This window comes from Aplysia californica, unplaced genomic scaffold (assembly GCF_000002075.1).
Source record: "Aplysia californica isolate F4 #8 unplaced genomic scaffold, AplCal3.0 scaffold00060, whole genome shotgun sequence".
Classification (NCBI taxonomy): Eukaryota; Metazoa; Mollusca; class Gastropoda; order Aplysiida; family Aplysiidae; genus Aplysia; species Aplysia californica.
The window spans coordinates 772,132-798,582 of NW_004797330.1; the positions used below are offsets into that span (position 1 = coordinate 772,132).

Consider the following 26,451-nt stretch of genomic DNA (forward strand, 5'->3'; position numbering starts at 1 on the left):
ATTAACATCCGTATGCCCGGCTTTGAACTTACTACACCACTCATATACCTGTGACTTTGTCATTACTTTCTCCCCTTAAACTTAAACTGAACTTTATTTCAGTGTGTATTTCTATAGGTTTGAGACCTTTTGCGGTCAGAAACCAAATGACAGACCCCACTTCTACCCTTGACCAATTTTCCAAGGGGGTAGCCATCTTTGGAGAACTGCAGTGTTCATTTGGTTTGTGCGATGCTCAATGGGGAAATTCCTACATGGTTGTTTTACAAGTGTGCGTTTACAAAATGTGAAAATATTGAATAGTTTTCAAATTACAGCCAAATTCCGGTTTTCCGTGGGACAGCCCTCGTACATGTAATGAATCACAGCTATCGATATGCCCATTGTTTATTAAATTATTACCCATGCTGATTACAAGAAAAGACAAAGTGAACTAACTGCGGATTTTGCAAAAGGAATTGTTTAGGTTTCACTTCCTTTGCAACACCGAGGTTATTTTAAAAGGTGAGACATCAGAATCCAAGGTATCACGTATCACCAAAAGAACTATAGGCCTAGCCTATCGGATTTGAATTGGGTCGACAAGTCATGACATGACAAAGAGAAGGTGAACGGTGGCTTGACATTCTAAAGACAGGTGTGTGTGTGTGTGTGTGTGTGTGTGTGTGTGTGTGTGTGTGTGTGTGTGTGTGTGTGTGTGTTTGTTATGCATGTGTATGAGAGAGAGAGAGAGAGAGAGAGAGAGAGAGAGAGAGAGAGAGAGAGAGAGACAGACAGACAGACAGACAGACAGAGAGAGAGAGAGAGAGAGGGGGGGGGGGGGGGGGAGAGACTGGGGGAAAAGCAAGGAGTTTACAGTTTACAACAAGTTGTTAGCTCCTTGGGGAAAAGAAACGTGTTTGAGGGGAGAGCACTCTCGCAGAACAATGTAATGATTTTGTACACTCGGCACTTATCCCCCATATTTAGAATCATGGCGTCGGAGGTGGAATTGGCACAGTCCGCGAAGCCGGGTGGCGACACTATCTTCGGCAAAATAATTCGAGGAGAAATTAAAACTGATTTCTTATATGAAGATGAGCAGGTAGGTCATGTGTTGCTGCGAAATTCATCTTGTGTAGATTTGTGTATTTATTTATTGGGGCACATCTGCACAAATGCAAGGAAGAGACCCAACCTTCGTCGCCTTGCTTTCGTCGACAGCCTAGCCTACGCCTACACGTCTCAAAAGATCATCTAGATCTAGATCTAGATCTAGATCTAGATCTAGATCTAGATCTATATATCTGTGGTTAGCTGTGTGATTCTCGGGAAAGTAGTCGAGTACGGTTGACATTGAAGAAACCAAGGACAGGCCGAGGCGTGAGCCACGGACTTTTGAAGACTGCGTGAGTAGCGGTCGAGGCGCAGCGCAGAGAGTTGCGACGAGTAAGTGCAAGTTGGATCGCTACATGAGGTGGGTGTGTGTAGTAAAACCGTATGCATGTATAGTTAAACTACAATATCTAGATCTAAATCTAGATCTAGTGTCGTGTCGACGTTGATTGATTGAAGCGGACTGAAAATACGGTCCGAAGAAAATTGATCTGCCCTGGCTAAGTCAAGAGTCTAGATCTAGATCTAGAGATAAATGTGTGTATGAGTATGTGGGTGTATGTTCGTCTATGTGTGTGCTTGAGAATGTATTATAATTATAATGTATTGAGAGTGTCTGGAATGGCTTAGCACACTCAAACACACGCACATGAACAAAGGAACGGGAAGATTCACACATGCACACACGAGCACGCTTGTAGATACACACGCATAAACACACACATCACACACACACACACACACACACACACACACACACACACACACATACACACACACACAAGGCAAAGATAGGAGATCACATAAACACCCTTTCCAGTTTATATTCATACTTTTAATAAAAGGTGATAGATCTAGAATCTAGTCAACTCACGAGGGAAACCCCGGAAGACGACAAAAATAAATTGTGGAAATGAGTCATCTATAATTTGGACCAGTCACAGAGATGTGCTAGGTGCTCTCTATAGCTTCATGTACCTAACCTAACCCTACCCCTCTATTCTACTCTGTCTCATAGTCATAGTGGTCACTTATTACGGAAGTCCTCCCTACCATAATAATTTGCTATTATAATGCCTGCCAACATTATAAGGGAAGGACTTCCGTAATGAGCGACCACTCTAACAAACACAATAAAGAAGAGACCTAACATATATTCATAAACCCTGACCCTACGCCTAACCCTAACCCGACCCATAACTCAAAACCTTACCCTAACCCTACCACCCTAACCCTAACCGTCTATTCTGTACTTCTATCTATTTCATAGTGGTCACTCGTTCCATTATGGAATTTTCCTACCATATTAAGACTTGTGTGTGTATAACTCTACAGTATTATTTTAATGATCTAGAAAGATATCTTGCACTCTTTTGAGGAATCTTGGTCCTGGGTTGTGTTTGGTTCACATCACTTGAATTTCTTGTGAAATCATATCACTTGAATTTCCCAAGAAATTCATATCGCTTGAATTTCTTGGGAAATTCATATCCCAGGAAATTGTAAGTTGCTGATGCAAGATTTGGAAAGTACGACATTGGTCAACACCTTGCATTATTTAATAGCTTGCTTGGGCTTGGATCTTGTTCTTGCTTGTTTAGGTATTCTTTTACTTTCCATCCCATCTTACACCTACCAGGTGTCTATTTTCTTCGTAGGCCTAGATATCTCTATTATATTGATGGGATGAACACGAATATCGACCTCATTTACATCGCAATTTAAAAGTTTTTGAAATATTCAATGGTTTTCAATCGAACTATATCACACAGAGCCTAATTGTATAGTACTTAGTATCCACACTTTGGACCAGTCGGGGGGTTTCAGGGGGACATGCCCCCCCTGTTTTAATCCATAATTTGATGTTTTGTAGAGGTAGATTTTAAATTTTCTTTAAAATTATTGATTTGCAAGTGTTTTAGTGAATACATATGATCTGCAGCAGAAAATACTGCTGTTTGATGCCCAAAGCCGTGCATCTGTGTGCGGAAGTGAAAGTAAAAATTATTTGAAACCTAGCTAGCTATTATTTTACTTTCACCCCCTTCACGTGTTCTTTTTGTTCATTTTTATGGATTGTGTGCGAATTTCGACTTTATATCCATTGCAAATTATTAGTCGTCTTTGAAATATTTGATAGAATTTAATTTTTAGTCAAACTTTTTACCTTATGATGACGCTAAGCCTAATCATGATATTTCTTGGAAGAGAGTTCAGGGGTGCATGCACCTATGAAATAAGGGGGGGGGGGGTATTCTTTTGTAATTTGGTTTGAAATTTCCTTGAAAATAATTGATTTGTGACAGGTTTAGTGGCCATGTTCTGCAGCCAAATCTTTGTTGGTCTGACCTTCTAAAGTAGTGCATATCTGCATGCAGGAGCGAAAGTAAAATTTCACTAAAACCTGCAATATAATGATGTGACATAATCACCCTTACTGTTGCCAACTGTGATTCCATGCGCTATTGGTCAATGATACTTACAACACCATTGAGAGCCATATTAATTATTTTACCGTTAATCACAAGAGGGAACATAGTAACATGGATATATCTCACTGACTTATTTTAACTTAAGTTTGCTGATATAAACTGGGGTGGGGGGCGGCGGGATTACACACAAAAAAAGTCTGCCTTTCATGTCATAGTTTATATGAAGAAATTTCGGTGTGAGTTTAGTTGAAGACAGTGCGGTTTCTGGTTTATTTGAAATTCTACTACTGGACTGGTCTGACAACTGGTTTGGTTAAATGTCAACCAGTGCAGGCTTTCGACTTCTTGTGACAAAGATTAGTTTACATTTTCCCTTTGTGTTTTGCTCAGAGTTTAAACTGTCATTTACCATATTAGCAGCAGTGCGCAGTGCTTTGGTGGTTGTAGTTTGTCACGAAGGGAGGGGGGAGATTATATTTGGGTGCAGAAGTTAAGTTAGAATAAAATTTTGCAGTATAAGTTGATACTATGATGTATCATAAAGTTCACTAATACTTTTCATCTTCTCCCCAGTGTGTTGCCTTCAATGATATTGCGGCTCAAGCCCCAACACATTTCTTAGTTGTGCCAAAGAAGCCGATTGTGCGTTTATCTGATGCAACTGAGTCTGATGAACAGGTATGTGTCAGACAAAAAAGTTATCGTCCGTCACTTCATGAAATAGTAGATGGTTTGTCTCAGAAAAGAAAGGCTCCTTTTATATGTTTTTTGCAAGGTTCCTTCGACCTTTTCCGAAATTTATAATGAAGAGGTTTTGAAATTTTCTGTGTACTTTTGCCCTTTTCAACATCCATACCTGGACAATACTGAAATCTGAAATCAGTTCTCAAAACATCTATTTCAAATATTTTTACTTAATTTCTAATATTTTCTGAGACCTGTAAAAAAAAATTTGAAATCATTTCCACACTTCAAGTGCTTATTATCCTTAATTTTTGTGTTAAAAAGTTAGGCTTTGAATGAATCTTTGGTGGAGTTACCTGACACAACAATATCTCGTTGAAATGCATAGATTCTCACTGTAGGGGCTCATTTATTTGTAGCAGGATTTATTTGTGTGCAATGACATTGACTTACTTAGTGTAATATATGCTCTCCTCTAGTGTCTCCATTAGCCTTAAGTTTTTAAAACTAACTTTTATTTGTTGGCAGTACTCATGTAGTCCTATTGTCAGACAACTTGCATTTTTATGCGCGGCATACCAAACATTTGGTATTCAATCATGTTGGTTGCAAATGAGAGACAGGAACAGACTTTTTCTGTTACTGAACTGTGTATGAAGGTTGTTCATATATATATATATCATACTACTATATATATATATATATATATGTATAACTCTGTGACTAGCCGATATATTTTATAATCGACGAAATGGATATATTGTTGTGGTGGAGCTCCAGATGATCCAAGGTCAAAAGGTGACCTGATTTTAATGGATCTATTAGATTGTGAAGACAAAAAAATCTAGGCTATCTGACGTAGAAACCTGGAAACCAATTAAGAGCACACAAATCAAAGAGGTATTTTGCTATAGCATTTTTTACCTTTTTATTGGGTTTAACACATTTTTTAGGATGATGTATGGTGTCTGTCGGTTTCTATTACACTGCTTTTGAAGTATTGAAGCAGTGTGGTCTGAGAAGGTATTTATCCCATATATATTATATATATCTAGTTAAAGCATTGAAAGGTTAAAGATACCGTGAACGTTGTTTCAGATTGAAAACTGGCCCAAGTTTAATACCTAATTTTTCAAGTTCCGTACTGATATATATTATTATGTTATATATATCTATATGATATATACACATACATGTAATTGTTATAATATATTATACATGTCATGTATATAATATTTTTATAATTGATATACACATACCTGTAATATAATATGCAATACAATTATATATTGCCCCACAGCTTCTGGGTCACCTCCTCGTCGTTGCAAAGAAAGTGGCCAAAGAAAAAGGTCTGGACAATGGCTACCGTGTGACCATCAACGACGGCCCTGATGGTGGGCAGTCCGTGTACCACATCCACATTCATGTGATGGGCGGCAGACAGATGGGCTGGCCTCCAGGCTAAGCTCACGGAGGCTTTCCATGTTCCTTTTGTTCTATAACGAGATGAATATTATTTCAGAAACTGTATTATTCCAGGCCTGTTTCCATGTAATTTTTTTTAAAGTTTGGCTCAGATTACCTTTTTTGAAAAAGAATTTTATTTGCATTACTTTTTATTTCTTTGGAAGAGGAATGTTTTCCGTCATGACTGGTAGTGGTTACATGGTTTTAATTTTAAACAAACTTTATTTGTTGAAAATTGGATTCATGCCAATATTATTGCTGATTGATGTAATTCACCCCTTTTGCTACCTAAAAAAAGGTAGGTCATTTAGTCAAGCCAGTAAATAAGAAGCATTTTTGCCAAACTGGCTGGAAAAGTTTACCTGACATGGTATTTGGTTTAAGATTATCATCCCTAGCTACGAAGTATAGAATGCATGGTGTTGGTTTCCAATGTTGTTTGTGTGATTTCCCTTTATCCTGTGAGTTGTTCAGCCATAATCACCACTGTCTTCACGCCTTTTCATTTAAGCTAATTTTTTTTTCCTTTATTTTAGAAGAGGATTTTTTTGCTCAATATTGAGACTCACTTTTTTTTCTTTACTCGCTTTACACCAGTTGGGAATCAGATATTTTTCAGCCATAAATGTCCGTTGAGGCAGGTTTTTAACTAAAGCTTTTTCTCACTCAGTAGATGCTTGATAACTTTAGTTGTTCTGTTCTCTAAAGACACTGAGGTGTTAATGACTGGGTGAAAGATTCATGCCATTAAACTTGTTTGTCCTCAGCTCTTACAGCTTATGTGTTTCATTTGTTTTCTTTTGGGTTTTTAGTCAGGTTTCTGTTGTCACAAAATGTGATTTAAAGAAAGTGGTCTGACCTGAGGTATTTTAATATCGATACTGATAATTTATAATATTAGTCTATACTCAACAAGACGGTTTAAAAATGACAAATGCTGCTTTGCATCAAGATCTTTTCAGATCTTTTATTTTTAAATTAAATTTTAAATCCTAGTGTATTTGGAACATGTATATGTCTGCATAAGTAACCAAGCAGCACACCAAAATGGAGGAAAAATTACTTGTAAAATCACTGTTGCCCTCTTTAGTTTTTGTACCAGTTTAACGGCTCTTCCAACACAAATAGGTCATATAAATTTATGTGTGTAAGATTGGTTCTCAGAGTAACAAAGGGGGCTCTTGTGGCCTAGAGTTTAAGGTGTTCGCCTTTCATTAATAATAATAATAAATAAATAAATAGAATTTGTATAGTGCAGTCTCCACTCGAAAGCAAGCTCTATGCGCTTTACACTATATTATTACCCCAGCAGACCATAGAACTCTCAGAAACATTCTCAGCTTTCCGGGAAGCATGCAGTGCAAGCAGCTGGTTAAGCCCTCAAACACTAACAAACTGACAGGATCTTTCACTGTTTATAGCTGGGTACCCATTCCCGCCTGGGTGAAGAAGCGAAAATTCGTGTAAAGTGTCTTTCCCAAGGATACAACCTCGGGCCCGCAGCTCGAACCCCCAAACCCACAACCTCATGATTACGAGTCCGGTAGCCTTACCACTAGACCACCAGGTTGGAGTCCAGGTAGTGACAGGAAACTTTTATTCTCTAAAAATTGTCTCCTTTCACCTCCTTTCCTGCTCTCTAGCAATGTTCTGTCATCTGTTTTCGTCTCCACTTTCTGCCCCACCCCTTCACTTCCTTTGCATCCTCCTGACTCGTTTCTGCAGCCTTTCTACTGCTACTCCTCCTTATCTCCTTCTTACTGCTGTCTTTCAGCCACACCCCTGATCTCATGGTAGGAAAGATCTACATAGGGTAGCTTTCTCGGACAAGGGCGAAAAATCTCAGAGGTCCCATGTGCAAATTGTGCTCGTTGAAGATCCCTTGGTGGTCCAAAATTGATAAGAGTAGGTTTCGGCCGCCACCTGGGCAAATTCAAAATTTCCTGCCAACTGAAAATGTTTAATATATCGTCAGCCTTGTGATAAAACCGGCTAACCCCAGCGAGGTAAATTTTACAGGAGAAGGAAAAAACTGTTTTATTTCAAAACAAAGGCGTCTAACGATAAATCAATGCTTTAAACACCTATAAAAACACTTAACCGAAAATCTATAGAATTTTTTTCCTTTAAAAATTGCTTTTAATGAAACTGTGTGGGTTAGACGGTTATGTCTCTCAAATTTTCCTGGATAAAACCGACCAACCCTCAATTTTGTGGGTTGACCGGTTTTATCAGGAAGCCACTGCTGGCCTTGAATTTGGTTGAGTGCAGCCAAGCCACACTTGACGGTAACGTATTTGATCACTTGCTTCAATCGTCAAGATCTTTTGTATAAGAAGAAGAAGGAGGAGGAGGAGGAGGAGAAAAAAGAAGGAGGAGGAGGAGAAAAAAGGAGGAGGAGGAAGAAGAAGAAGGAAGAGGAGGAGGACTATATTATTGCTACCAACATACTGTCAGCTGCTGCCATTTCAGTGCTGCGGAGTCAATTCGGGCAAAAACAGCAGTCACAAAGTTTAACCTTTAATAGAAGTAGAAGAAGCAGAACACAGCAATGGGTATATTAATTACATTTAAAGTAGAAGAATAGGAGGTTGCAAGGGTAAGGGAGAACAGCTACAGCAACAACTACAAAAACAACAATTACTACAACAACAAAAACAACAGTAGTAGCAGCAGCAGCAGTAGACCTTTAGAATTTATGACCGTGTCCGACACCGTACTATTGGCACTGGGTGGCCATTCAAAGGCCTGGAAAAAAGTAATACTAAGAAAGAAATGAAAGCAGAAAGCCACACAAAAGCTCTGCTACCTCAGCAATGGTTTGGGAGAAGTTGGTTACATAATGATATATCATTATTATACTAAAAGACTTTGTGAGTACCAAAGAATGCGCCAGCTTTCTCTAAGTGCGTGGCTTGACAACTACTACTTTATTGAGTTTTCCCGACGACAGAAGAGCATGTCTTTCTCACTCTGTGTCCTATGGCTACAACAAGGCAATACGACAAAAGTTACCATTGTTTTGAAAGACTCTACTATAATCGAATTTGGCTTGATCGCTTTCAAAACTTCTTAATGAGGCAACATTTCATGGTAATTGTGGTAGCATCGTGGTACGACGGCCTTCAACTCAAGTAGATGTTTATACTGGTTGGCAGTTATCTTCAATCTGTCTTTGCAGAGAGGTCCAGCAGTAACCGTCGTACACATGGTGTTCAGCTTTCTTGGTCCCTGCAGCGCCTGCCATCCATCATCAAAGTTCAGCTTGTACTGTATTTTAAAGACTGGAGTGTACTTTGATGCCTGCAAGCCAGTGACAGTAGGATCGCCTGCTTTTCTCCCTGTGCGAAATCTTTGAAAAAGCTGTGGTCCAGGTACATAACTTCATAGGGCCTGGGGATGCGTCTGGCTTTGAGCATGATGTTCATGTAGTCCATTGGGATGTACATCAGTGCGTTTTTTAGCGATCGCTCAATAGTGCCATGGACTGAATCCACTTCCATTTGGGTATGGCCCTTGGGAAGAATTTCTGCTCAACTGTGATGTCAAGCTCTTTGGTCAGCGAGGCCATTGCACTCACCAGGGTGGCTTTCTGTTTTAGTAGTTGCGCCAATCACTGCAGATGATGAAGTGGTTGAAGTCAGTCACTTGCAATATCAGTTAGTGAGTCAGACGTGATGAAAACTGTTGAAGCCCAGACCAACTTCACTTTCATACCAGACATATCATCTGGCGTCTCTGGTGGCAAGATCCTAAGTCGTAACACTGTGTACAGCCAATTTTGTTTATATAATGTGGAAGTCTTTAGTGATGATGCCAGAAGGACGCACTGGATCTCCATACAAAGGACACACACAGCCTCCCTGTCCTTCTCCTTCTCTGGTCTAGCGGCAGCTTTCCTCATATTCATATTTGAGCTGTGTGTTCTGTTTCTGTGAGGTTTCCAGATTTGAATTTTGTACAAATGTCGCACTGGTCTTTCTTGGTTGAAAGTAAACCCAAATTGTTTTTCTTGAACTTTTGGCAGAACACTTGATAGCTCAATGTGGCTTTCACCCTCTCTGCAAAGCTCTCCATGTATACTTGATGCAGATCTGACGTGTTCTGGATTGTCATCTGTAGACAGGAGGATATCTTCGAAAGTTTGTCAAAAAATTCCTCTTTATGGAACAACTTGTCATCCTTGGCTCTCTCATCGTGGGCGTGATGTGTTCTAGGTGGGTGGACCTCTTTTTTCGGAGAAGACACTTTAAATAAACCAGTGGGTCAGGCCTGTGGTGTTCTTGAAGATTGTTTTACAAACAGGTGTTCTTTGACCATTGACTCTTGTAAGTGGCTGTAATTTCTCCTTGGGTTTTCGCTTGCTGTGTAAGATCTCTTTTTGTCTATCATGTTTATCGTGTGATAAACGTAGGCTCTCTTTTTTTTCCAAAAGAGTGACCAGTGATATCATTGCATTTTGTACCAACCAGTTTACAACTGCCAAGGACGTCAAGTTCACATCCTGCTCCCTTCGTGCCTTGACATGGGTAGAGGCATCCCCAGTTCTTTCAACCTCTTCCTTTTGTTACCCTTCCAATCTTTTTCATGCCGTGTCCTTTTCGCAGAGATCAAAGGTAACATAACTATTGTACAATCAACTGATGTGACATTAGCCTGGTCATGTTGATCACTTTCCACTGCGCTGAGGGTAAGAGGTGACGCAGCAAGAGTGGCATCATCTTATTGAATGTTATAGCGTTATGTAAACTAAGGTTTGATATAAAGATATAGCATTAGGTTATGACACTGAGAAAATAATCTACTCAAAACACAAACGAACTGAACTTTCAAAGAAAGTCGAACGATGTTTCGGAAGGTAATGACTGCAATAAACACAGCAAATGAAAAAAAAAGAAAAAGCACTTTAAAAAACAACGATCGTTGGGGGCAGACAGTGTGCTGGACAGGTCACACAATTTTTTTTTTGGGAGTGAGTTAGTAAAGGAGGAAATGCTATCTACTTCGTCCATTCAATTGTGAAGGAAAAATGATTAGGAGAAGAGACAGTAGTCCGAATAGAGGAAAATGCCTTCACAATCGGTAAATTTCGAGTACAAAGACAAAGAAAAACACGTGGACAGAAAACATAGTTTCATATAAAGCAAAATCCATAAAGATGCATTTCAAATACCGGAATTGTCACGAGATAAACAGTTCTGTGGGAACAGTGGGGAGTTTTAGTCATTAATAACGTTATCAGCAGCATTAAAACGAAGAAAAAGGAGGAAACAACCAGATCTATATAACTCCCCAGTGAAATCAACAAGAAATATTACACAAATATTCCTGTTTGGAGAGCTCCCACGGTTATGTGAGCAAATTCTGGACTATTACAGGTCTGAATCTGATGTCAAACTAAGTCCAGAGAGGAGTCGAAGCCGGGGTTAGTCGGTAACGTAGCAAGTGGCCCCTCATTGTTAGCGCGATAAAAACAGCCAACCCTCATTCCGTCCCTCGCAGGTGGGATAGTCGGAATTATCGGGCTAAAATCCGATGGGTGCCGGGTTATACGGTTTTATTTCTAATGTTTTAAAGACATTTCTAGACAAAATTCAGATCTGTCTTTGAGTGAGCATATGAAATGGACAATTTACTATCGATAGGGCCAATAAAAAGTTTTTTTTATATTTTGTGGGTTAGACGGTTTTATCACCAGGCCGACGATATGTATCAGTATCAGTATATCCTGCGCACTCATAATATGACCTTTAGCAGTTACGAGCGCCGGAAAACACTTACAAAACAAAAAGTAACATAAGAGGGAAAAAAGCATGAATGGGTTTGTTTTTTTCGGGTACGATAAGTGTTTTACGGCGCTCGCAACTGAATAAGGTCATACGTATGAGCGCGTGGGACACACCTAACATTTTCAGTTGGTAGGAAATTTTTAATTTTGTCCGGGTGACTTGCACACGGGCCCTCCGAGATTTTTCGCCCTTGTCCGAGAAGGCTAGGTGTAGATCTTTCCTACCAGAAGATCAGGGGTGTGGTTGAAAGACAGCAGTAAGAATGAGCCAAGGAGTAGCAGAAGAAGAAAGGCTGCAGAAAGAGTCATGAGTCCAGAGGAGGGGAGAAAGGAGGTGAGGGAGTGGGGACAGAAAGGAATTGAGATGACTGCGTCCCTTCCTCCCCTTGTATAATAGGTTCATGCAGTGGCAGGGCGCCATTGGTGCAATTGGTGCAAGCGCTCCACCTAACCCTGGCCTTCAACCTACCCCCCCCCCCTTTTTTTCCTAAGTTTTCTAAACCAGTCAGCGGTCTAGATGTACATGATCCTTGCGATTCGTCACCCGCTTGCTGCGCCAGTGAAGAGACAGACAGCGAGGATGGTTTATGCTCGTCGCACTGCTTGCGGTAGTGTCTGCTGGGAGCAAGCAAAATCTGTGCACCAAAGTTATATTTGTACTGTAGAGAAATCTAGGCATCGTTCTTCCGCACAAGAAGAAAGGTGCATGGAACTGTTCTTCGCAGCACCAATTTGGTGCAAGCTAAAAATTTGATCCAAGTTTCCGCGAGCCTATCTACTACACTAGATCTAGATCTAGTAGAGCCAACGGTAACTCAATGAAGAATGGGTATCGAAACTGTTGTTCCCCCTTTAGTATGTAGCAAGTCCTGGTGCTGCACGAAGTAATTAAAAATCTTTAATCTTCTCAGATTGTGAGCATAGTGAGCCGTTAGTATTGTTTCACTTTATTGCAGATTTTATGCGGTTTCATCTAACCCCCCCCCCCCCCCAAAAAAAAACCCCCCCCCCAAAAAAAAAAAAAAAAAACAAAAAAAAAAAAAACAAAAAAAAAAAAAAAAAAACAGTTGTAAATATCGATAGGTGTAGTTTACGGGATATCCTGCAGATTCTAATTGACTTTCTCTAGAAATCTTAATAGTAGCTGCTGAGCCTATTGCCCATTTGCTCACTTTCTTATTATGCACCACCTTGTCTGCAACCCACGCGACGCCACTGGGTTCATGTAAACGCACGCTCCGTATAAACACACGCTAAGGAGCCCTCCCGAGCACCGTGCGTTTAGGCGGAGACTACTGTACCACCAGAATAGGGCTCAAGACAGAATATAATAATATATAATTAATATATAGGCTGTCAAGCCCCGTTAATACTAATAATACAAACTTTTATATTGTTTTACCGCCTGCATTGGGACAGATAAGTTGGTGGTTGAGTGGGGCTGGCAGTATACAGTGGAACTCGGATTCAACCTTCTTTAAAAATCAATAAAAAGTAACTCGGATTCAGCGAGCACTTACAGCGAGCTCAGATTCAGCTAGGTCGCTTCCAGGGTGAACAGCCCCCTAAGACGTGGCTTCACTAATTTTTCTCCCAGAACGAACTTTATCTATTCCCGGAAACCACCCAGTGCACCTGTATCATGAACCATTATGCACTTAGCCGATTGCATGCGACCAATCGGCGGCCTTTTTTCATACCAACACATGCTTTGTTGGCACGCGCACGTGTCTACTCTGGCGTGTGTTGGGGACGGATGGGCGGCCTGCACACGTGTGCCTGTGGTTGCGTGTCGGGGAGGGGGGGGGGGGGGCACTAACGGTCCGGGCGTTGAACGTCGCAGATACAAACGCGTCACTGTCTTTTTCCCCCCTCGGCAACTGACCATTACATGTGATTACAATGATAAGCTAGTCTTGACGTAGGTCTACGTAATGAAGTGTGCGCTGGTCTATGGAATCAAAAGTTGCCGTTTGCTAGGCTCTACACAGCAACACAACTTTTTGGTAAACTATCGAGATGACACAGGCGTGTGCATTTGAACGAATCGGTCTTTTTTTTTTACAGCTTATAATTTGCTGGTATTTCAGGTACTACTGGTGACTTCTCTTTATACATTATTGCTCAGTAATTATGTACACAAAACCTTGTGTTTGCTATGCTATACTACAACTATAACGAACACTCGGATTCAACGAGATTTTAGGTCAGGCCCGGCGACCTCGTTGAATCCGAGTTCCACTGTAACAGGATAGCACAGATTGTCGTTAGAGACTGAAAACCAGACATCTGTCTTGCGCTATTGCCATGGACAGGGGAAAGACGAGAAGTAACCAATTTGAACTAAGCTATATGCACTGTACAGCTCCAGCTGAACTAAACTACTTTACAGGTACATGATGTGTATGTAAATATTCAAATTGAAAATTTTTGCCAAATCAGAATCTAGTTTATATGTGTCAAGAACCCTGGACTGTCTGTAGGCGGTCTGTTTTTCCTTTGTACCGGATAATCATCAGTCCTCGGGCTGCATCAGATCTGTCATGTGTACCGGTACACTTGATGTTGAGGGTAAGTCCTCACCAAAGAAAAGCTCCACGGGCGCCCACCAGATGTTTTGACGACTGGCCAATATGGTGCAATTCCTTTAAAGTTTCTCCCGGCGACTGAAGAATTAAATTTTTAAAAATACATGTATTGGCCAAAGCCTAATAGTAGCTTTTCTGCATAATCAGTGCAAATATGGAGCAAATGTCAAAGAAGCAAACAGATCAGAACAAAACGAAATAAAAGACGATAGAGATTTAAAAGCCAAACTCTCCAATCCTCAAAGACTTGTGTACGACAGAGATTTTCCATCAGCCACCAGGTCGTGTGTGCCCCTGTAGGCTATTACATCTCAGATAGTTGGCGGATAGTGGTGTAGTATGGTATAAAGTATATATCTGTCCCCGTGGTTTTATGCACCCGACATAATTTAGCAAAATTTGATAATTTTTTGTTTTGTTCAGTCTCTGATTATTTTCCTTTGTTAAAATTAACAGAATCGCATAATTTCACATTTTTGGGCTCAGTTTGCATAATTTCAGAATTTTTCTTGCATAAAACGATGGGGACAGTCTGTCCCCGGGGTTTTATGCATCCCGCATAATTTAGCAAAATTTTATCATTTGTTGGCATGATGTCTGATTATTTTCCTTTATCCTTCTTTGTTAAAATTAACAGAATTGCATAATTTCACATTTTGGGCTCAGTTTGCATAGTTTCATTATTTTTTTGTGAGTATAAAACCGCGGGGGACAGGATTATCAAGCGGCCACCGATTGAATTTGATTGTCATGTGTCGTGTGTACCTCTGGTGGCCGATTAGTTGACGGTTTATCTGGGCAAATTTACATTAGTTTAATGATAGGCTACTGATTAGGACAGTGTAAAACTCAGACAGTTGGCGGATGGCTGTGTAAAGGCGCGAATACTCTGTTTATAGAATAGAAGCGTTCCTTTTCGTACATTGACAAAACCTGGCGGTAATTTTAAGCGGGGCAGGCTGTAGTATAACCGGGGGTGGGGTGGTGGGGGTGGTTACAACGAGGTTTGACTGTATCATTACTATCATTATTAATATTACCCCCCCCCAAAAAAAAAAAAGCCCAAACCCGATGGAGATACTTAGTCAAATCTCATTATTGTACCTCCCACCGGTAAAAATAACTCATTTACAGTCTGATCCTCACATCGAAAAGATTATTATGTGACGGAGAAAAAATCTGCGGCCACAGGAAAGCAATAAAGTCAGTTTTTAGACAAATGCAACGTACATGTTTTTTTAAAAACTGAACAGTTGACATGTATTTGAGCCTCATCTATTTTCCCACACGTCTCTTCGAGTTTGGCCAATGTCTAGATCTAGCGTTCGTCGCCGATTCTCCGGAGTTGTGCTGATTATGAGAATACATACTTTAATTTGTAGGCTTTTTGTCTTTAATGAGAAAAGGGAATGTGATTCTTATGTCGCCTGGAGAGTCTTCAAAAATCAAAGGAACTGCACCACCTCGGTCTATTGACAAAATAAATGGTGTCCCAAGATATCAGCCAGATGACCAATAGAGGGCGCCATTGGACTCTCGCCCAAGTCTACGTTAAGTCTAAGGTCTTAGACGGCCTGAGGGGACCGTGTCTATGTTCCCCGCCTCTGTTCCCCCTGTCAAGTTACATGAATTGTCATGTTAAAGTGACCAGTGGTAAAGCAGTGGTCAGACTGACCAGTGGTCAAGATATACATTGTATCTGTGTTTTTAACAGTCTTGTCATCGGAGGCTCTGTTTTTCCACACCAGAGGATCCACGAGGCTACTTGGGTATCACCGGATGGAGTGACGGAGAACCAGATCGATCATTTTTGTATCTCTCGTAGGTTCAGGTGTTCACTGGAAGATGTCAAAGTACAGAGAGGGGCAGACGTTGGATCGGATCATCATCTGCTGTTACTGTTAGCAAAACTCAAGCTTCGTCTAAAAAAGCACGGAACCAGAACAGGTACCAAAAGAATGAAGTTCCAAGTAAGTCTTTTAGATGGACACAAAAAAACCCAGGAGTTTCAAGTGCAGTTGAGAAACAGATTTCAACCCTAGGCGGACCTTGGCGAAGAGAACATGGAGATGGAGATGCACTGGACCAAGGTCAAAGAAGTCTTTACTTCAACATGTCAAGAAATACTCGATGAGAAGAAAATTGGAGTTTATAAGGAATGGATTAGCCAACGATCATTGGATTTGATTAGCATTAGAAGACAATTGAAAGCAGAGACAAATGCAAGTAGAGCAAGGGGGTCAAAGCGGATGCATTAGAGCAGTACAGGACAACAGCTAAAGATGTAAAGAGATCACTGAGAAAAGACAAGGAGGAATTCATGAACAGGCTTGCAGAGAGGGCAGAGGAGGCAGCAGCAGGGGGGGGGGGCTTGCGAATCCTTTACCAGACTACAAGACTCTGGAAAAAAAGACTACAAAAAGAGGTTGTCGGCAGAAGCAAAAGAAATATACACATGTATTGTTTAGAAATATATTAAAACATTATTAATTGATAATTTAAAAAATGATAAACTGAATAATTAAAATCCCGAATAGTTGGTTCTTTTTTAAGCCGACTGCGAGTCAAAATTCAACTGCTGAAAACTGCAATGCTGCGCAATGCTCAATAAGATCTACCACTGAGTTTTCTTGTGCAATGTTCTAGGAATCTGGCAGGCCTGCACTCACTAGTATTATCATCGACGTCGCTAACGCACAATTGACATAAAATATATAGATCTACCTAGATATTGAGTCTCTATAGAATTGAAACTTGCTTCAATTTGTTTTGTAATTCTCTACCTGAATCAGAGACATGAATAACAAAACGTTGCTCAAGCAAGGTGCCGAGGCAAGGCTCTTCAAGGCTGACTTTTATGGTCGTCCATGCATCGTAAAGGAGCGTTTCAAAAAGAATTACCGACACCCAACTCTGGATAATACTTTAACTGCACAAAGGCTTAAATCTGAGGTTAGAGCCAACCTCAGGTGTCGAATGGCTGGTAAGGCCTTTTGATTTCAAACTGTTGTCTTATAGCTAGGCCTACTTCAGATTTTATGAAGGACTTCCGTAAGGAGCAACCACCCCAACAAGCACAAAATAAAGAAGCGACCTAGCTCTAACCTCTACCCCCTACCCCTACCCCAAACCCTAACCCTAACCCTCTATTATACTCTATATTTCATAATGCTTGCTCGTTGTCGTTACGGAATTCCTCCCAGATTTTAATTTTCAGTTTCCAGACCCACAGCCACAGCTTTTAGAAGTTTGCAAGGAATTCCAAGGAATTAGTGGCATACCACTATTACCACTGAGATGATACAATCAGGGGGACTACTTGCCCAGTGTGGTCCCCTCTCCTTTGTTTTCGAGGCAGCCATATTGGATAGCCTACCGATTTGAAACGAGAATTGGCGAATCATGTGAGATTTTGGTTTAGGTTGGGCGGTTTGGCCGAGTCTAAAAGGAGCCAAAACCCAAGCTACAAAAAAAAGGTGGTGCTACTATTTAGATAGAATTTAGTAGATGGCTCTTATTTAAATGCCGGTGTAAACTTTAAAAACTTTGTAGAATAATTGCCAAATACATATACCTCTACATTTTCTGTAACATCTTTATCTGGAATTAGAAGTGCCAAAACATCTGTGTGTACTTTGGAGCCACATTTTTTCATTCACATTTTTAATCATTCACATAATATATAAAATGTTTAAATATCTGGCCATCTCAAGCCCCTGTGCCAATAACACTCGCGTGATCTGGACCCCCCCCCCCCCCCCCAGGTATCCAATATGGCCGCCTCTTAAACAAAAGAGACGGGACTGCCCTTGGTAAGTAGTCCCCAGTCAGGCACAGAAAACATGATGAACACGCAAATCTCGAAATCATACGCCATTCTCTGACTGAACTGCTATATATATATATATAGCTTCTTTGTACTGACTTCTTTTCTTAAACAGAAACACCTGTGCAGATTTGTAGAACAGCTCGTCCCAAATAAACCTGATCAAATTTTTCCCCCACTTCTGTCTCAAATTCAAATCTCCCCTGAGCACATGATGGAAAACAACACACCCATAGCATCGAGTGCATCAGGTTGGATGAGCCCGCCATACTCACCCCTGCGCTACGTGATTCCACTTAAAACCAGTAGTCCTATAGTATAATAGCCGACTGCGAGTATGTACAAGGCTCTAGAACTGCTTTGAATCTTATTATTATTAATATTGAAAGGGTGGGTAGGGACTAAAACAGACATTGGGCTGTATGATCAGGGCTCCCCTTTTCAGGTCAACTTAAGAGGTTCCTTGACCCTTTGGTTTTCTATCTAAGGGGTATTTAAACCCTTGTTTTAGAAACATAAAGGGATGTTGTTTTTTTGTTTATAATCTGACAAACTCATCCTTAAAAGTGAATTATCTCCTAATTTTATTGTAGTAAGAATTTTGCATGTTAACATTTAACTCATACACGCACATTCACACAGACACACACAGAGTGACCATGACTATGATTGAATTCTAACGATTTTTAATTCACTGTAAGGTTTCAATAAAAATAACGAAAAATAAATGAGTAACAACTATTGACTAGAGTTAAAGTTGTGTTCACTGGGAGGGGGGGGGGGAAGGGTGGTGGTAGTTAGGCCAATCAAAAGTAAAATAAAGTTGACAAACCAATAGGGGTCGATTCCGACTGTAATACACGAAGAAAATAAACTGATTAATTATTCTTCAGAGCCATCCCAGGGCTCACATTCCAGTCTTTCCAGACTTTCGATTTTTGTAAAAAAATAATGGCGGACAATTCATGTTCACTAGTGTTAAAGAAGGATGGGGCAGACCTTCCACTATATGAAATCTAAAAATCAGGATATCAGGAGGGGAAAAATTGGAATCAACGACAAATCACCAGGGTGACTGCCGTCTGACTTTCAAAATTTTCCCCAGGTGTCCATGAATAATATATCCATGTATGACCTCTGCTCTGTGTGTGTGTGCGAGTTATTGCTATAATTTTTTTTAAAATCCTGAAGTATCATGCCAAGGACTCCAAGGACGCGCGAATGAAACAGTTTTACTGACGGGTCTTGATGACGGGCCCGACTAACCAGCATTTGGACATAGCTTGTTTTGAAAAGTAACAGCGGAACTATGATTAATAAATAGATCATTTGTACGTTGCTATTGAAACATTTATCAAGCCATCTACAGAGAATTCTGAGTGAAAACAAAAGCAAAAGTAGATCTTGAGAATGCCCCAAGTCGGAATGCCAAATCGATACTACTTCCATTAGGAATAGTGGAAATAACACGTGTGAGCAAAGATCCAACACAACTTGGGGTGAGTCAACTACTAGTAAATCCGGGATCGATATTTCGGGAAATAGTGCTCCGAGTTCCTGCTGACAAAAAGTTTAGCGGGTGCTTCCTGCGACAGAGAAGAAGGCAGATAAGTTTTTAGAAAAATCCAGCCCAACAGAAGGCACAAAAAACAAAACAAAAAATCGGGATACATGCAATCGGAATCAAATCGGGAAAATTGGGATGCTTGAGATTTGAGGCAAAAAATCGGGATACAAATCGGGATGAGTAGCCAGGTCTGTTGGGATAATTTCACTGCAAGGGTAAACTCAAGACACAACACCGGCACATGCGAACGACCAGAGTGTGGGCGGAGCTTCACGGCTGAAGCAAACCTGTGTTGCCGGAAACTGCACGCAGCTGAAGTAGGTCGACTACTTCTGACACAAAGTCACAAAAGGTGACTGCCATGCCGTGTTTATATGTGGGTGTGTTGTCAATTGTCAAATCATAATCATTGACTCGGCTTCGGGATGGAGAAGGAGGGCAATGATGCTTGCCAGACACACACCACCTATGTTTTAAAGGTATGCAAACCTCCAAACCAAAATTTTAAAGAGGAATAGGCCTACTCACGCACCATCAAAACTTAAAGGGGGTAATCTGCTGGTTTATTGCGTAATATACGCACACCTGTGCATAATGGGGAGCCCTGATGATGTGTGAATAAATTTTTGTGTTGGTGTGCATATAGCCTATATCTGTGTCGGTTCAACATGAAGGTGTGGATTGGGAAGTGGTTAAACACAAGTTGCATAAGAGGGATGAGTGGCATGCTCTGACTAGTGTTGGTTACAGTGAAACACTGATGATATAAAGAAGGGTGACCTTATTTAGGCCACATATGGCCTAAATAAGCTAAACCCCCCTCCCTTACCTTATTTGGGCCACAGGTGGCCTAAATAAGCTAAACCCCCCTCCTTTACCTTATTTAGGCCACACCTGTGGCCTAAATAAGCTAAACCCCCGTAAAGCATTGTTTTCTTTGCAAGTTACGTTATTATCTCTTTAAAACTCTTCACATCCATTTTCCTTCACAGCCGTACATATGTAGTCAAAATAACCAAACCAATGTAAAGCATTGTTTTCTTTGCAAGTTACGTTATTATCTCTTTAAAACTCTTCACATCCATTTTCCTTCACAGCCGTATCGTACATGACAAGTGATGTAGAATCAATTTAAGGTCCTTGGAAAGGTGACCAGAAAATAACAAAATTATTTTATGATCTTCACTTGCACTTGCAATTTTTTGGACAAATTAAAGTCTACCTAATTATATTTTTTCCCCTCATTTTTCTTCACTATAAATGACAACTGGCATGTATTGTTTTCAGTTATTATCAAGAAAGTGGATAGGCGGACTACGGGGTCTATCTAGCCAAAAGGATAGGTGGACCCCGGGGTCTACCTAACAAAATGTTAGGTTTTAGGATGTGAACCCCGGAGTCAGCGTAGTGAAATAAGTAGATCTAGGTTTAACTAAGGATCGGTGGACCCCGGGGTTAACATAATGAAATAAGTAGATCTAAGTTTATTTTATAATAGGACTGGCGGAGCCCGTAGTCAAAGTAGTGAAATTATAAGTAGATATAGGTTTAATTAAGGATTGGAGGACCACGGGGTCAATGTAGTGAAATCAGTAGATCTAGGTTTAATTAAGGATTGGTGGACCCTGGGGTCAATGTAGTGAAATAAGTACATGTAGATAGATCTAGGTTTAATTTTAAGGATTGGTGGACCCTGGAGTCAACGTAGTGAAATAGGTAGGTTTAAGGTGAACCCCAGGGTCTACCTAACGAAACACTAGTTAAGTTTTAGAATAGGTGGATCCTGCGGTCACCGTAGTAAAATAAGTAGGTTTAATCAAGGTGTCCCGGGGGTCCACCAATCCTTAATTAAACCTTCTTAATCCTCTATGGCCTTGGTGACTCCGGGTTCCACCAATCTTTAAAGAAACCTACTTATTTCACTGCGGTGACCCCAGGGTCCACCTGTCCTAAAACCTAGTACCAATCCTTACTTAAACCAAACCTTATTTCACTACGGTGACTCTGGGGTCCACATCCTAAAACCTAGTATTTCGCTATGCAGACCCCGGAGTCCACCTATCCTCTACAGGACTATACTATTATTATCAATTTGCAATTTTCATTGATTAGCATTTTTGTTTAAATATAATATTGAATCAGAGTGCAGGGGAGACCGAGGCGCCCGGTCGATTCGGTGGTCGGCTTTTGTAGATCTATGCATTTTTTACGGAAAGCCGTATTACCTAACCCTATTACTAGATCTATTAGTGTTGTGAAAACTTCAACCTCTACAGCTCAGGCGTCAAAAGATGCTGGTAAATAATAATAGATCTACGTCCTGAAGTTTCATAATTTATTTTTATACAGAATAACACAGTACACAGTCAGTAGTTTTTATTTCATCGAGTTATAAAAATGGCCTTCGTATAAAAATTGCCTTGTTTTCAGAAGCAAGTTTTAATAGTTCTAGTTCTACCTAATCGATTTTCATGCGAATTCAACCATTTTGATGATCTTTCTTTTCCTTTTAAAAATATGTAGATCTAGGCCTGTCGGATGTGGCAGTGCGAATAGCATTGAGTTGTTTAGATCTAGATCTAGACCTAGACCCATCAAAACACGAGGCTTCGTGGCCGATCACAAAAGTCTACGGGGCTTATCGAGGCCGATTCGCCCTGCCGCGAGCACGTTCACTAAACTGCCTACTAGATAGAATCTACTACCAAATATTCTCTACACGATCTTTGCTACTACTACTACTAGGCCTACTAGCCTACATGTACTACTACGAGACAGTACGAGAGAGTGTCACTCAGGCAAAGATAGTGTAACTTTGACTCAGTCACATAGTATACACACTTTTTATACCCCAAATTTAACCCGAAAGTCCATTCGGAGGATTTGACCTTTTCACTTGACCAAAGTGTGCCAAAATGGTAGCCTAGCTTTTGCCCCTCCATGAAGGAAAAATCCGGCCCTCATTCAAACCATTGGAATTGAGCAAAATTTTGCGTTTTGTGCTTTGTTCTTTACAATATTCATTATGGTTATGATTTATAAGTTGTACACTGAGGCAAAACCATACTAAATGAGAAAAGGGCACCATTATGAAAGTGGAATGAACTCAGTTGCCTGAAAAGGGTAGTCTGAACATGTGTGGCCTAAATAAGCTAAACCCCCCTCCCTTACCTTATTTAGGCCACAGTCCACTGTGGCCTAAATAAGCTAAACCCCCCTCCCTTACCTTATTTAGGCCATATGTGGCCTAAATAAGCACTCCCTATAAAGAAAAAGCTTGGGCAGTAAAAATAGTTCTTTATATCAGCAGTTCTTTATTTCAGTCAACACACACACACAAATATACTTTTTCTCACATAGTCCTTTTCAGTCATAGTAATCTCTAAGGAATAGTAAACATGGTACATATGTACAGTAACTTCATTCTTCCCAAGAGAAGGAAAAAAAGGAAGTTATGGATGTTTGCTGCTTCTCTCTTTCTCCTACATGACATCCGTGACAAATTTTTGCATGTCCCCAAGAACATCATAAAATTGCATGTCCCCAAGAACATCATTGGTTTTGCCTCCGCGAAACTCACTGTCACAGTTATCTGCTCATGGTCTTCGGTTTATTTGAGAAGTAGAAGCTTCCTTCACTTGCTCCACAATTTCAGCATCGAAAAGCACTGCTGATGTTTGCACACTAGTGTCAATGTCTGTGTAAGCAGACTCAGGTGGCAGTTGGGCAACTCTTGGTTTGGTCAACTCATAGGGATGGGCTAGTTCGTTACTTCAGTCGTCAAAAAGGAAAAAGACTTGTTGGGCAAGAAAATTGGTTCGTTACAGCTGTCAGTTCGTTATGTTCGCTAAATGCGTCAAAATATAAATATGATCCAAAGAGAGAAAACAAACGGGGCAAAGAAATGTGTTCTTTATTTCCAAGAGTGTTCTTTAGGTGTGCTCTGCTGTACATCGTAATGATCATGATCTGATGCAAGAGTAGTTTTATTCCTAAAGCAACACTCTCTTCCTTTTTCTTGCTTTGTTGACACTGAACAAGGCGCATGCTCTATCCATGCTCCTGGCCTTTTATGGGTACAGGGTACTTTTCATGATGGCAGAGAAGAGAAAACTTAATTGTATGACTATAGAAACCGAGCATCAGCTTTTAGCACAGGTTGAAAGAAGTCCTGCACTAAGGTGGAAATTTGTAAGAAATTTGACAGCTCCAAATCAATTATCTCCACATTTAAAAAAATCTGACATAAAATTGAAAAAGCCAGTATTGGACGTCAACCTGACAGAAAGCGAGCACGCTTTGCCAAATTTGTGTTCTCACTTTTGTTCAGTCTATGCGTTCTTAGAGATGCAATCAATTCTCATGCAGTACCTCATTCTACCACCGGTCATCAAATAGGCTATTTTTTTTTAAAATTTGAACTTTCAAAGCCGGATTTGCAAATGATACTATGTAATGAGAATGAAGCTGAAAGGTCAGTTGAAGGTGTGTCCATGATCATATTGTGCTACTGATTATGAATTTATTGAATGCAGAAAAATGTGCGTAAAGGGTTTGGAGGTGGGTTACTTGACCCAATGCCGACCTTCTTGATCCCTGTTGTAGGTAAAGTATCCTTTTTTTGGTTTTGAAAAGTCGGCAGCTGTTTGAAGTTGAAATTACATGCTTTTTTTCTGACAAAATTATGATGCCTCCTTTTGATATTTTTCAGGAATACTCACCCCAACTGTTTATATGGTCAACTTTGAAAACAGCAGCATCTACATGGAGCTCGTTGATGATGCCATCACGGTGCGAGAACACATTGCTGGTGTTCAAGAGCAAGACAGATCCACAGCTAATGATGTACTGAAGCCGCTTGCTGTGAAAATTGGACAAACTCTTAGTAAAATGCATGAAAATAACATAATTCATGGGGATCTAACCACATCTAATATGTTGCTCAAAGGCGAACCCTCTGACGTGAAGCTGTTACTTATCGACTTTGGTCTGAGCTCCTTTGAAGCTTCTGCAGAGGACAAAGGGGTGGATCTGTATGTCTTGGAACGTGCTTTCCTCAGCTCTCATCCAAATACCCAGCAGCTGTTTGACTGTATCTTAAAATCTTACAGAGAGTCAACCAAGAATAAGAAGTCGTGTGCTGAAATTATTTCAAAGTTAGATGAAGTTAGGTTGAGAGGTCGAAAGCGAACAATGGTTGGATAATTTGTTTACCTAACATTTCTGTTATTGCCTTTTGCTTTTTTGTTGAGCTTAAGCTGAAGTTTTATCATATTCATGTCATCAATTCGAAGTTATATCATATTCATGTCATCAATTCGAAGTTATATCATATTCATGTCATCAATTCGAAGTTATATCATATTCACGTCATCAATTCTCATTCTGTATTTTATTGACACTGAATGCTGGTACAATGTACCTATGTATTGTTTATGTCACTTTTTCCTCACCATGTGTACAGTACAGTCTTTATGCTGTGGTCAGCTTGTCCATTACTGGTACTATACCACAGTGGTCCCTGTCCATAACTCAGGAATGATGCGATATCTCTGTTATAGCTGGACCCTCTCATAGACGGGGATCAAGTTTACATACACTATACCCCTCAGAGACAGTGGAACATCATCTGTTCTTCTGTAGAAAACTAACTGATTTAAGGGGATGTTTTCTTCCCAAGCTACCCCACACATCTAATTGCCTTTACTCCTCAAGAAAACAATTAGAACAAACATGCAGCTATTACCGAATGGCATCATACAGAAGAGTTAACGCTCAGATGCTACTGGATCGCTAACAGCAACAACAACATACACTATACCTAATGATTAACAACCGGTACCAAACTTCTCTGACAGACTAACATAGATTAGGTTCTACTGAATTATCAATAATTGTTACTTTCTTTTTAAGTGATAATTTTTTTCTCCTCATCTTTATCTTCCTTTTTTCCCATAGTATCTTTTATTCTTAGTGTAGTCTCATGGAGGTTGAGTCGACTTATCTAGAGATGACAGGTAACAATAATGATTGCATTTTTATGTCCGTGCTCTCTAGAGTCTGCAACATGCTGTGTACACTTTACAACTTTAAAAAATCGAATAGTTACCACAGTTAGGGAAAGGACCACATATATGCGGTAGATCCAGTGCCCAGTGCCTACTTTTCATTCAGTCATTTATTCCGGCTACAAGTACAAGTCTCACCTCCCAATGGGGAGACAATATGATGATGTGGTGCCAGACCAAGGCCACACTAAGTCACGGACTGAATACACCAAAGTGCATTTGGTTTCCCCCCTCCCTCCCCAGAACACACACTACGATACATTATAAAATGTACACAATCAACTTCTAAGACCTACTGTGGGTCATGCAAAAATCCAATTTGCTATTATTGTGAATATAATTTTTGCTTCATTTGTTTTTTTTTCTGCTGTCTTGTCTGTTTGTTTTCAATAGCATTTTCCGATGGTTGGACCGCTGTTATAGTATAGCTGATCATGTCTGTCAGAATGCCTGCTTTGAAAGAACTTTTGTTTACTGTGCATTATGAAATGAAAGACTGGACTTGGGGATTTATTACAGGCCTGCTGTTGCCAGAATCCTGTTATAACAGTGCCTGTTATAAATGGGGCCCACTGCAAATCTCTTGAAAATTTATCTCTCCTAATTTTAGAGCCCTCTTGAGATATCAAAGTAAAATTCATTAAAAGTAATAAAAGTTGAACAAAAGGCATTGCTTTGTCTGTAATTATTAATCTATTCCAACCTGAATTGTTTTGTACTTCAGTGTTTAAACTGCACTGTCAAAACTAAAAAGCTGTACTTTCACATTTTAGAGGAAATCACACTTACACTTCTAATTCTAAATTAAGTACATTGTATATCAACTAATGCCCTTATTCCATCTGTCTGGTTTGCAAGATAATTATAAGTTGGAGCTCAGTGCTGCATTCATTTCTTTCTAGGAGCAAACTTGTAAACATAATTTGTTAGTCATGT

General features: G+C 40.1%; 2 protein-coding genes across 2 annotated transcripts; both read left to right on the forward strand.

The window, feature by feature from the left end:
- Positions 1–947: 947 nt before the first annotated feature.
- Positions 948–6,451, forward strand: LOC101851928 (histidine triad nucleotide-binding protein 1). Its single transcript, XM_005093232.3, has 3 exons — positions 948–1,084; positions 4,101–4,205; positions 5,512–6,451. The coding sequence occupies exons 1-3, from the start codon at positions 974–976 to the stop codon at positions 5,674–5,676; spliced, it is 381 nt and encodes a 126-aa protein (XP_005093289.1). The 5' UTR covers positions 948–973; the 3' UTR covers positions 5,677–6,451.
- Positions 6,452–16,590: 10,139 nt separating this feature from the next.
- LOC101852158 (EKC/KEOPS complex subunit TP53RK) lies at positions 16,591–26,185 on the forward strand. Its single transcript, XM_005093233.3, has 2 exons — positions 16,591–17,037; positions 24,159–26,185. The coding sequence occupies exons 1-2, from the start codon at positions 16,851–16,853 to the stop codon at positions 24,650–24,652; spliced, it is 681 nt and encodes a 226-aa protein (XP_005093290.1). The 5' UTR covers positions 16,591–16,850; the 3' UTR covers positions 24,653–26,185.
- Positions 26,186–26,451: the final 266 nt, after the last annotated feature.

Bases quoted from the DNA above. Each gene is read 5' to 3' on its own strand.
- LOC101851928 (XM_005093232.3), top strand. From the start codon at position 974: ATGGCGTCGGAGGTGGAATTGGCACAGTCCGCGAAGCCGGGTGGCGAC. The intron at 1,085-4,100 runs GTAGGTCATGTG...TCTTCTCCCCAG, and splicing joins TCTTATATGAAGATGAGCAG to TGTGTTGCCTTCAATGATAT. The intron at 4,206-5,511 runs GTATGTGTCAGA...ATTGCCCCACAG, and splicing joins CAACTGAGTCTGATGAACAG to CTTCTGGGTCACCTCCTCGT.
- LOC101852158 (XM_005093233.3), top strand. From the start codon at position 16,851: ATGAATAACAAAACGTTGCTCAAGCAAGGTGCCGAGGCAAGGCTCTTC. The intron at 17,038-24,158 runs GTAAGGCCTTTT...GATATTTTTCAG, and splicing joins CCTCAGGTGTCGAATGGCTG to GAATACTCACCCCAACTGTT.